At 38.5% G+C, this 12212-nt stretch overlaps 1 protein-coding gene across 2 annotated transcripts in view; it reads left to right on the top strand.

Moving 5' to 3' along the window:
- MRPS35 (mitochondrial ribosomal protein S35) overlaps nucleotides 1-12212 on the top strand; it is a 47036-nt gene that overhangs the window by 12400 nt on the left and 22424 nt on the right. For both annotated transcript variants that reach the window (XM_012175114.4, XM_042247351.1), the window contains exon 5: nucleotides 7135-7274. In XM_012175114.4, the coding sequence (XP_012030504.2) occupies nucleotides 7135-7274 (140 nt within the window). The remainder of the gene's footprint in view (nucleotides 1-7134; nucleotides 7275-12212) is intronic.

The following is a 12212-nucleotide window of genomic DNA, read 5'->3' as shown; positions in this document are numbered from 1 at the left end:
TTTCCCCTCCTATTTGCCGTAAAGTGATGAGACCAGATGCCATGATCATAGTTTTTTTAATGTTGGGTTTTAAGCCAGCTTTTTTAAAAAGTGCTTAAAACTTACACAGTGCTGTATGCCAATTATATCTCAAAACTGGAAGAAATAAAAGTAAAGTATATATGAACACATAATAAAAATAAGAATAAAGTACTTAGGAATATATTTAACCAAGGGGGTGAAAGATCTGTTTACTGAAAACTAATATTGATGAAAGAAATTGAAGAAGACACCAAAAGTGTTAAGATACAGATTGGAAGAATTAATAATGTTAAAACACCCACAAAACCCAAACCAATATACAGATTCAATGCAGTCTCTGTCAAAATTCCAAAGGAATTTTTCCCAGACATGGAACAAACTCCTAAAATTTGTACAGAACTGTAAAAGACCTCAAATACCCAAAGCAGTTTAGAGAAAGAAGAACAAAGCTGGAGCCATCACACATCCTGATTTCAAACTGTATTACAAAGCAATAGTCAAAAAACAGTATGGTATTGTCATAAAAACAGACACATAGATCAATGGAACAGAACAGAATTCCAGAATAAAGTCTTGTATTTGTTCAGTTAATTTGTGACAAAAGAACCAAAAATACTTAAGGATAGTTTCTTCAGTAAATGTTGGGAGAATGGGGCAGCCACATGTAAAAGAATGAAACTTGACCACATTCTTATACTATACACGAAAATGAATATGAATTAAAAACTTGAACGTTAAGACTTGAAACCATAAAACTCCTAGAGAAAAACATTGCATGTAAGCTCCTTGACATTGGTCTTGGCAATGATTTTTAGAAATTTGACACCTAAAGCAAAGGCAAGAAAAGCAAAAATAAACAAGTGGGACTACATCAGACTAAAAAGCTTCTGCCCAGCAAAGGAAACCATTAGTGAAGTGAAAAGGCAATCTGTGGAATGGTAGAAAACATTTGCAAGTCATGTATCTGTTAAGAGGCTAATAGCCAAGATATGTAAAGAACTCATACAACTCAATAGTAAAAAAAAAAAAAAACAAAAAAAAAATCTGATTTTAAATGTGCAGGCTAAATAGACATCAGTTTTCCAAAGAAGGTTTACAATGGCTGATAAGTACATGAAAAGATGCTCAACTTCACTAATCATCAGGGGGAAAAAAATTCAAAATCACTGCACCAAAGTGACTATTGTCAGGAAGGTAGCGTGTTGATGAGAATGTGGAGAAGAGGACCCTTGTGCACAGTTGGTGGGAATGCAAATTGGTGCAGCCACTGGAAAACACCATGGAGAGTCCTCAAAAAAATGAAAATTAGAATACTGTATAATCCAGCAATCCTATTTCTTGATATATATCCAAAGGAAATGAAGATGGAGTATTGAGATACATGGACTCCCATGTTTATCTGAAGTTGATGTCTACTTGCTCAGTATAGTTATCAAGGCTTTTCAGAAAAGGAAGTGAAACCAGAAACTTCACAGGTAGCCTGATTATGGTAATAGGAGAAATAAATTAGTAAACATGATTAGGATGAAATTTGAGCTTCTGTAAGGGCCTTCCAGTTGAAAATTAAAAGGAAGAAGAAAAAATGAAAAGATCGTGAAAAGAGGTCTAAAAGCAGGAATAATAACCTTACACTTGAAACGAGGGAAGAAAAATCTCTTTTATTTTCATTAAGTTATGTTGTCTTCTATTTTGAGACATTAGGATGAACTTGTGTCCCTTTAGATTGTGTTTCTTTATTGGTTGGCGCCTAATGTTAGACCAAGATAATCACGATGGTGTGATCACTCACCTAGATCCAGATATCCTGGAATGTGAAGTCAAGTGGGCCTTAGAAAGCATCACTACAAACAAAGCTTGTGGAGGTGATTGAATTCCAGCTGAGCTCTTTCAAATCCTGAAAGATGATGCTGTGAAAGTGCTGCACTCAATATGCCAGCAAATTTGGAAAACTCAGCAGTGGCCACAGGACTGGAAAAGGTCAGTTTTCATTCCAGTCCCAGAGAAAGGCAATGCCAAAGAATGCTCAAACTACTGCACAGTTGCACTCATCTCACACGCTAGTAAAGTAATGCTCAAAAATCTCCAAGCCAGGCTTCAGCAATATGTGAACCATGAACTTCCAGATGTTCAAGCTGGCTTTAGAAAAGGCAGAGGAACCAGAGATCAAATTGCCAACATCTGCTGGATCATGGAAAAAGCAAGAGAGTTCCAGAAAAACATCTATTTCTGCTTTATTGACTATGCCAAAACCTTGGACTGTGTGGATCATAAGAAACTGGAAAAATCTGAAAGAGATGGGAATACCAGACCACCTGACCTGCCTCTTGAGAAATCTGTATGCAGGTCAGGAAGCAACAGTTAGAATTGGACATGGAACAACAGACTGGTTCCAGATAGGAAAAGGAGTATGTCAAGGCTGTATATTGTCACCCTGCTTATTTAACTTATATGCATAGTACATCATGAGAAATGCTGGGCTGGAAGAACCACAAACTGGAATCAAGATTGCCGGGAGAAATCTCAATAACCTCAGATATGCAGATGACACCACTCTTACGGCAGAAAGCGAAGAGGAACTAAAAGGCTCTTGATGAAAGTGAAAGTGGAGAGTGAAACAGTTGGCTTAAAGCTCAACATTCAGAAAACTAAGATCATGGCATCTTAGTCCCATCACTTCATGGCAAATAGATGTGGAAACAGTGTCAGACTTTATTTTTCTGGGCTCCAAAATCACTGCAGATGGTGATTGCAGCCATGAAATTAAAAGATGCTTATTCCTTGGAAGGAAAGTTATAACCAACCTAGATAGCATATTCAAAAGCAGAGACATTACTTTGCCAACAAAGATCCGTCTAGTCAAGGCTACGGTTTTCCAGTGGTCATGTATGGATGTGAGAGTTGGACTGTGAAGAAAGCTGAGTGCCGAAGAATTGATGCTTTTGAACTGTGGTGTTGGAGAAGACTCTTGAGAATCCCTTGGACTGCAAGGAGATCCAACTAGTCCATTCTAAAGGAGATCAGTCCTGGGTGTTCTGTGAAAGGAATGATGCTAAAGCTGAAACTCCAGTATTTTGACCACCTCATGCGAAGAGTTGACTCACTGGAAAAGACTGATGCTGGGAGGGATTGGGGGCAGGAGGAGAAGCGGACAATGGAGGATGAGATCGCTGGATGGCATCACCAATTTGATGGACGTGAGTTTGATTGAACTCTGGGAGTTGGTAATGGACAGGGAGGCCTGGTATGCTGCAATTCATGGGGTCGCAAACAGTCAGACACGACTGAGCCGACTGAACTGAACTGAATGTTAGACTGACAGAGATCACTGGTGCACATTTGTGCCCCATATGACACAAATCATATGAAATTTTTTTATCCTTTGCAAAGCCAGTTAACAAATGCATTGTTGTTCAGTCGCCCAGTTGTGTCCAACTCTTTGTAACCGTATGGATTGCAGCACACCAGGCCTCCCTGTCTCTCACCATTTCCCGAAGTTTGCCCAAGTTCATGTCTGTTGCATAGGTGATGCCACCCAGCCATCTCATCCTGTGATACTCTCTTCTCCTTCTACTCTGAATCTTTCCCATCACTGACGACTTTTCCAGTGACTCGGCTTTTCACATCAGACCAAAATGCTGGAGCTTCAGCTTCAGCATCAGTCCTCCCAATGGTTTTCATAGTTGATTTCCCTTAAGATTGACTAGTTTGATCTCCTTGCTGTCCAGGAGACTTTCAGGAGTGTTCTCTAGGACCACAGTTCAAAGGCATCAATTCTTTGGCACTCTGCCTTCTTTCCACCCAAAAGTAAAAAAGTGGAAGTCTCTCAGTCATGTCCAACTCTCTGTGACCCCATGAACTGCAGCCTGCCATGCTCCTCTGTCCATGGATTTCTCCAGGCCAGAATACTGGAGGGTATTGCCATTCCTTTCTCCAGAAGAGCTTCCCAACGCAGGAATTGAACCCAGGTCTCCTGCATTGCAGGCAAATTCTTTGCTGTCTGAGCCACCAGGGAAGCCCTCTTTACACCCAAAGATGGGCAGAATGAAGGAAAGAAACAGTAGAGACCTAGTAGATGCTGAAGAGATGAAGACGAAATTGAAAGAATACACAGAAGAACAAATATATTACCCTGTGATAAATTCCACTTTTTTGTTTTTTAAACATTATTTTTTAATGTGCATTTATAATTTAGAAACTGGTAATGAGATAGTTTGAAAATACTTCGTAGTTTTTAAATGAAAGGGTTTTATACAGTGCGTTTAGAAGGGCATTATATTTTATAATATTTAAGTGAATGTTTTAATCTTAATTTTGCCTTTATACTTTTGCCTTCTTCTAGATTTAGATCATATCTTCCAAATAACTCAAAAGGCTTTTCAATTTTCAAGTATTTCTTCTCAATTTTCTTTCAGAGTAGGTCAGTTCAGATTTTGTATCTTACTTGCAAATGGAAAATCTGAAGCACAGGAAAGTTAGGTAATTTACTAAAACTTTAATAATCAGTGGCAGAAGTTAAGTAAAAACCAAGGTCTTCCGAATTCTAGTCTGTTGGTCTACCTATCAGATGAATAAAAGGTTGAGAACGGTCTATTATGTACTTTCCAGTTGGCTGGGGTTTTTTGAGCATATAATCGGGCAATTTAATTTAAAAACTGTAATTATCATCTGGTGATTGAAATGACTTATCCAAAGTTTAAAAAAAAAAATGTCAGTACAAACTCAGTAACTCATAAAATTCCCCAAACTAGTCTGTCTAATAAAGTTGCCTGGCACTGTTGCGTCTTACAGTACAGGATACTGGGATTAGTCCATAATGGGAATGCAGTTTAACCCCAGGAATTTTGCTCCATTCATTTTATTTAAATGTCAAAATGTTCTTAATGGCAAAGCTATTTCTTTCCCCTCAGTGTGTCTGGGTATTGATCTCTTAAACACAGTATTTAGGGAATGGTGTGAGCTATACTTAATTTGCTAACATATATTTAGTCCCAGGTCTTGGAAAGTCCCTGTAATCTGGAGTGACATTTTGCTGACTGATTAAAGTCTAAACGGAAGCTAAATATAGTGTCTACTATAAGAACGTCGTTAGCTCGGGGAAAATGTTGGAAAAAGCATGGATCCATGAGATCTTATGCACTTGATCTAAGAAACCTATTACTTTTAGCTCTTCTTAGGAAGAGGTTGTTTAGGAAATGGGATTTCTGTTAAGGGGAACCTGATAATCTCAGAAGTTTTCATCCCAGACTGGGAGCCCTCTACTGTACTAACTTGATAGACTAGGGCAAAATGAAATCAGTTGTCCACCTAGGGAGTGCCTCGATATTATACTGATAGCTACAGGAGGCTGAGAGCTCTCTCATTTCCTTGAAAGATTTTTTTCTTTTCCATTTGAGGCCTGAGTTTGCACCTCTGTGCTATGAGCAGTGTTCTCTGGGCTTAGAACTTCTGGTTGTAGCCCAGATCCCAGACCCGCTCTCTCCAGACTGGCTGTCTTGCATGAATATGCGGACAAGTCTGTTCTTCTTTCCATTTAGTGCCAGGAGCTCAGAAGTCAAAAGAAACATGAATTAAGGATCATTTAAAGCTGAGGCTCTACAGTTAGAGGCCCTGTTGACTCAGTTTTGGAAAGAAGATGGACAGCATCTCACTTCTCTGGTAGAGCTTGCACTACGTGGCTTGGTGATGTTAGTTCCCTGACCTGGGCCATGACAGTGAGAGCGCCAAGTCCTACCCACTGGACCACCTGGGAATCCCCTCTTGGAACTCTTCAGAGCTTCTATCACTTCCCTTCAACTGATTTTTTTTTCCCATGTGTCAGTACTTTTAACGTTGTGCACATCAAATTATAGGAAAAAGAAACTATAAACTAGATGCAGCCCCTCTACTTCCATGAACAGCACATGGCATTACAGTGAGCCAAGTTTATATTCAGCCCTCAAATGCAGTTCTCCTATTAGTTCACTTTTTGATGGGTCATTAAGAATGTCTTCAAATCCAATAGTCTCACCTGCTGCTGCTGCTGCTAAGTCGCTTTAGTCGTATCCGACTCTGTGCGACCCCATAGACGGCAGCCCACCAGGCTCCCCTGTCCCTGGGATTCTCCAGGCAGGAACTCTGCAGTGGGTTGCCATTTCCTTCTCCAGTGCGTGAAAGTGAAGTCGCTCAGTCATGTCTGACTCTTAGCAACCTCATGGACTGCAGCCTACCAGGCTCCTCTGTCCATGGGATTTTCCAGGCAAGAGTACTGGAGTGGGTTGCCATTGCCTTCTCCAAATAGTCTCATCATTATCCCTCAAAATATCCAGTGAAAGGTTTGAGCTTGGAGGAAATGGAAGAGGCTTAACCTGCTGCCCTGCCTTGAATTCCATCTGCAGTTTTAGTGGTGCAAATAGAGCCTGGATGTTTCTCAGTGTGGAGAAGTTCATCTTATCTTGGTTGAGCTGATAATTTTTTTCTGATAATTCAAGAGGATGACTGGGCAGAAGTTCATTTTTCACATAAGGGAGACCTTTTCGAAGAAGATCATGACTTTCAAAAGGTCCACTTGCTGGAGAGCTCAGTAACTGGAATACTGTCCTTTAGCTGAGATCCAAGTCGTCTGGCATTCATGTTCAACTTGTTCGGCGCACAAACTCTCACCCTGTTATGGTCAGCTGGCCCTGCCGCTCACTTCTATTTCCCCTTCAACTGATTTTTAATAACCTTCATTTGGATGTGAATTCATATTACCTATTGCCATTTCCAAAACCATAATTCTCCAGGCTCTATGAAATTTTTTACTTTCAGTTGGTCAGAAATTAACACTGTCTCATAACAGATATGTGTAAAGCTATAATAAGCTTCCATCAGGTCATAGTTCCCTTTTAACTTACTGCTCCCCATCAAACCTGAACTAGCTAAGTCATTCCCTTAATTAAATCCCCTAATTAGAATACACCTAGGAAGAAAAGTGATGCATGTGGGATGATGATATATATAAAGTGCAGAAGAGAATCTGTTCTTTCATTTCGTGTATCCTGAAAGGTGATCTCCCTCAATAATTTGATTTTGTCTTGTAATATATATTACAATGAGAATTATAAAACTACAATTGAAATTATTTTTAATTCTCAGAGTTTTGCACTGAGTGGCCCGCTGTGTTAGACAGTGATGAGAAATGTGAGAAGCATTTTCCAATTGAAATTGACACAGCTGATTATGTTTCATCAGGACCATCTGTTCGAAACCCCAAAGCACGAGTAGTGACCTTAAGGGTAAGAGTTATTTTTTTAAAAATAAGAATTATTATAATACTTTATTTTATAATAGTATTTTGTATGTGTGACTATAAAACTGATACATTTAGGCTTTCTAACAGTTTTCTTTATTAGAAACATATAATGAATATTCTTAGAAATTAATATTTATATATAGTTCTGATTATGTTCCTCAGATAACTTACTAAAATGAGAAGTCAGGTCAAAGGATATAGATCTTTAAAGGATTTTTTATATATATTGTGATAGTTTTTTGATTATATAAAATTCCTCCAAATACAATGCCAGCAGATTGTGAAAAAGCCTGTATTTTCCTGTACTCTTACCAGATTAGATATTATTATTACCTAGTAGCTTGATAGGTAAAAATTTTATTTGAAATATATATGTCTTTGAATTCAGTGAGGGTGAAAGTTTATTCCTTTGTAAAATACTTTTTTTTTGCTCCTTTGCCCATTTTGATGCTGTATTGATTTCTTACAAACTTATTTTTTCTTTTTAATAGCAGCTTTATTGAGATAATTCACATACTATAGAATTCATCCTTTTAAAGTTTACAGCTCAGTGGTTTTTAGCATAGTCACAGAAATGTGCAACCGTCACCGCTACTTAACTCCAGAAATTTTCATCACCATAGAAAGGAAATCCCATACCCATTATCAATCACTCCCTTTTCTCCAGTGTTCTTTACTTCCCCCAAGCTCCTATCAACTACTGCTCTTACTTTCTTTCTTTGTGGATCTGCCTGTTCTTGACCTTTCATGTAAATGAATAATATAACGTGTATGCTTTTGCCTAGTATAATGCTTTCAGTGTTTCATCTGTTATAGCATGTATCAGTTCTTCATTTCTTTTTATTGCCACATAATATTTCATTTTATGGATACACCACATTTTTTTTTTATCCACTTGGGCTTCCCTGGTGGCTCAGATAAAAGAGTCCACCTGCAGTGCTAGGAGAACTGGGTTCAATCCCTGGGTCAGGACGATCCTGTGGAGAAGGAAATGGCAACCCACTCCAGTGTTCTTGTCTGGAGAATTCCACGGACAGAGGAGTCTGGGGGGCGGCTATAGTCCATGGTGTTGCAAAGAATCAGACATAACTGAGCAATTAACACTTTCACTTCATTTTTATTTATCCACTTAACAGTCAGTAGACATTTAAGTTGTTTAAACCAGGATCCAGTCAAACACAGTTGCATTTGCCTGCAATGTTATTTACGTCTTTTTAAATCTATAACAGCAAAGGACCCTGCTACGTCTTTTTAAATCTATAACAGCAAAGGACCCTGCTACTCCTTTTCCCGCTCCCTGACCTGCCACCCCCACCATGACATAGACAAGTTAAAGAGACAGGCGTTTTATTCTGCAGCATTCCCTACCTTCTGCATTTGTCAATGCATCCTGATGTCATCTACCTTATTTTTCTGTATTTCATATAAGCTGGAAGTTAAGATTTAAGGGGCTGATTACGTTACAGGTAACTGTGACAACAGTATTTGAGAGATGTTGCTATGTATTTTATATTGCATTCCATGAGAAGGCACGTAAAGTCTGGTTACTATATTTTTAGTATGCTGAGATTGATCACGTGCTTAAGAGACTGACAACACAATCTTTCTCTAATGTGAGGTTATATATTTTCCATTTCCCTTGAACAGGTAAGTGTAGATAGGTATGTTCAGCAAATTTTAATCAAATAAAATCGTATTCTTTTTGATATCCGAAGTGTATCTAAACTTTGGCCAGTAGGAGTCTCAGCTGATTCCTATGTCCTTTTTTTTTTTAACAATCCCATTAGCATTTGAAAATTTCCTTGCCTTCTGACACAAGATGGCCCAGGCTCCTTTTATAGTGTATTTTGTATCTCAGACCTGGAATTAGCTATTTCTCTAGGAACTCTGATACATTTTAGTGAACATTGATGTTTGGAGACCAAAATCTGAATGCTGGTACTTTTCAGTTGGTTCTTTGAGTCATTTCTCAAGAAATAAATGATAATTAATGGTAGTTTTCATTTTTAACATCTTGTTTTTTGTTTTCCTTTACATTAGTTTCTAAAATGTTTATGTAGTCCCTTGTGCTGCTCTAAAATGTGTGTGCCTCTAGTGTTTAGCCTTTAACTCTGAAATGGACCCCAATTTGAGACAATAGTCCCCATTATGTTAACAACATATCCTATTCCTGCTGCTACTGCTAAGTTGCTTCAGTCGTGTCCAACTCTATGCGACCCCATAGACGGCAGCCCACTAGGCTCCTCCGTCCATGGGAGTTTACAGGCAAGAGTACTGGAGTGGGTTGCCATTTCCTGTTCCTAGTTTACTAGTATGTTTGGAATGATTTCCTATGAATTTTTTAAAGTAACGAATTGTATTTCTAGATTTTCAATTACTGAATTATTTCTGAGTCCTGATCAGTTTATGGTACATTATTCTTTTACTTTACCACTGACTGATTTGCTATTTTAATATTTTATTTAGGACCATTTGTCTTTATCTCATGTTGCTTTGGAGGAACATCAAAGCCCTGCCTCACTTACCGGGAACATGCCACACGCCCGTGCAGTTCCACATGTAGCCTAGTAACTCCGAAGTTAGCATTGGAAACCCTTGTTTCTCGATGCATATGATGTATCTTTCTCACACAGCAGTCACGGACAGTTTTTTTTTAATTAAACTTTTACTTTTAGAATAGATTTACAGAGAGGTTTCAAGGTTAGTACAGAGTTTGCTGTTCAGTTCAATTCAGTTCAGTCGCTCAGTCATGTCTGAGTCTTTGCGACCCCATGAATCGCAGCACACCAGGCCTCCCTGTCCATCACCAACTCCCGGAGTTCACTCAGACTCATGTCCATCGAGTTGGTGATGCCATCCAGCCATCTCATCCTCTGTCGTCCCCTTCTCCTCCTGCCTCCAGTCCCTCCCAGCATCAGATTCTTTTCCAATGAGTCAAACTCTTCGCATGAGATGGCCAAAGTACTGGAGTTTCAGCTTTAGCATCATTCCTTATGTCTCACCAGATATCTCCTATTGTTAATATCTTATGGTACTTTGGTACATTTGTTACAACTAATGAATGAATTACTATTGATACGCTTTTAATTAAAAGTCCATACTTTATTCATATTTCCTTAGTTTTTATCTAATTTTTTTTTTTTTTTTTTTCAGAATCCCATCTAGGGTACCACATTGCATTAGTCATTTTGTCTCCTTAGACTCTTCTTGACTGATTATTTCTCAGAATTTCCTTGTTTTTAGTGCCTTTGACAGTTTTGAGAAGTACCAGTTACGTGTTTTGTGGAATGTCCTTCAGTTTTGATTTATTTGAATTTGTTTGATGTTTTTCTCATGGTTGAACTGTTCTGTGTTTTGGGGAAAAAAGCCTCAAGCAAAGTGGCATTCTTATAGTGTCAGAGCAAGGGTATAGGTTGCTCACTTGATTTATCATTGGTGATGCAGCTTAGATCTTTCTCCACTTTAAAATTACTCTTTTTTTTCTTCCTTTCCATAGTATACCCTTTAGAAGGAAGTCACTCTGCATAGCCCACATTTATGGAAGTTATACTCCACCACCTTGAGGGAGAAGGATCACACAGATTATTTGGAATTCTTCTGTGTGGGGAATTTGTCTGTTCACCTCCAATTGTTTATTTATTCAATCATGAATTTATATCAGTGTGGACTCAGGGATATTTATTTCATCCCTTGGATTTTGGTCCAGTAATACTTCATTGTGTTGCTCAAATTGTTTTGGTTTTGGCAGTTGGACGCTTATTCACTTGGCCCCTCTGTTCCTTGGCCATGCCCTATCATTTTTGTTTTAAACACATCTTCATTTTTTGACACCACAAAGTGCTCCTAGTTCATTTTAGATACTCCTGTCTCATTCCTAGAATCAGCCCGTTGTCCAGAGATCCTTTACTAATGTACTTTTGAGTCACCTATTCTAGAGGGTGACTGCCCACCTTTTTGAGGGGCTTTCCAATACAAAAAGTTTGTTTTTGTACTCCATGTAATCTATATTTAAATTGGAAGACTCCAATTTACTGCAAAAATATGCTGAAAATCTGTGCAACCGTCTTTGCATTGTATGCTAACAAATAGGCAAAATTTAATTTTAGAAATTTTTTCAGTGTTATAGCCAAAACTACCGAAAAGACAATGGCACCCCACTCCAATACTCTTGCCTGGAAAATCCTATAGGCGGAGGAGCCTGGTAGGCTGTAGCCCATGGGGTCGCTACTAGTCGGACACGACTGAGCGACTTCACTTTCACTTTTCACTTTCGTGCATTGGAGAAGGAAATGGCAGCCTTCGCCAGTGTTCTTGCCGGGAGAATCCCAGGGACGGGGGAGCCTGGTGGGCTGCCGTCTATGGGGTCGCACAGAGTCGGACATGACTGAAGTGACTTAGCAGTAGCAGAAGCAGCCATATATAACTTGTAATTTTCTTCCTTTGAGTTTCATTGTCAGGGTTATGAAATGAATTTTTGAAGCTTTTCAGCATTTTTTAAAAAAATTCCATAGGATAGTTTAAGTGTCTAGCAATATAATTATGTATTTAGAGATACTTAAAATATAAAAATTACAAAAGATTTATTATATACATTTTATGAAACATCGATCGACAAAGGAAAACAGGAGAACTTAAAAGTCTGCTTTACTGATACCATTCCATGGGTTAATAGAGTCTACTATAGACTAATCATACCTCATACATTTTTAAGAACTTAATAAATATTACTTCTTTTAATAATAGTGATAACAAAACACTGAATTCTGTGTTTTATGGTAAAATCTCTGAACCCAGAGAAACCCAGATTCTTTTTTTCTGGCCATACCATGGGGCTTATGGGATCTTAGTTCCCCAATCAGAGATTGAACCTGGACCCACAGCAATCAGTGGAGTCCTCACCTCTGGACCGCCAGGGAATTTC

The sequence above is a fragment of the Ovis aries genome, chromosome 3 (genome assembly GCF_016772045.2).
Source record: "Ovis aries strain OAR_USU_Benz2616 breed Rambouillet chromosome 3, ARS-UI_Ramb_v3.0, whole genome shotgun sequence".
Classification (NCBI taxonomy): Eukaryota; Metazoa; Chordata; class Mammalia; order Artiodactyla; family Bovidae; genus Ovis; species Ovis aries.
The sequence above is the reverse complement of the archived record's forward strand: the minus strand, read 5'-3'. Positions and strand labels throughout refer to the sequence as shown.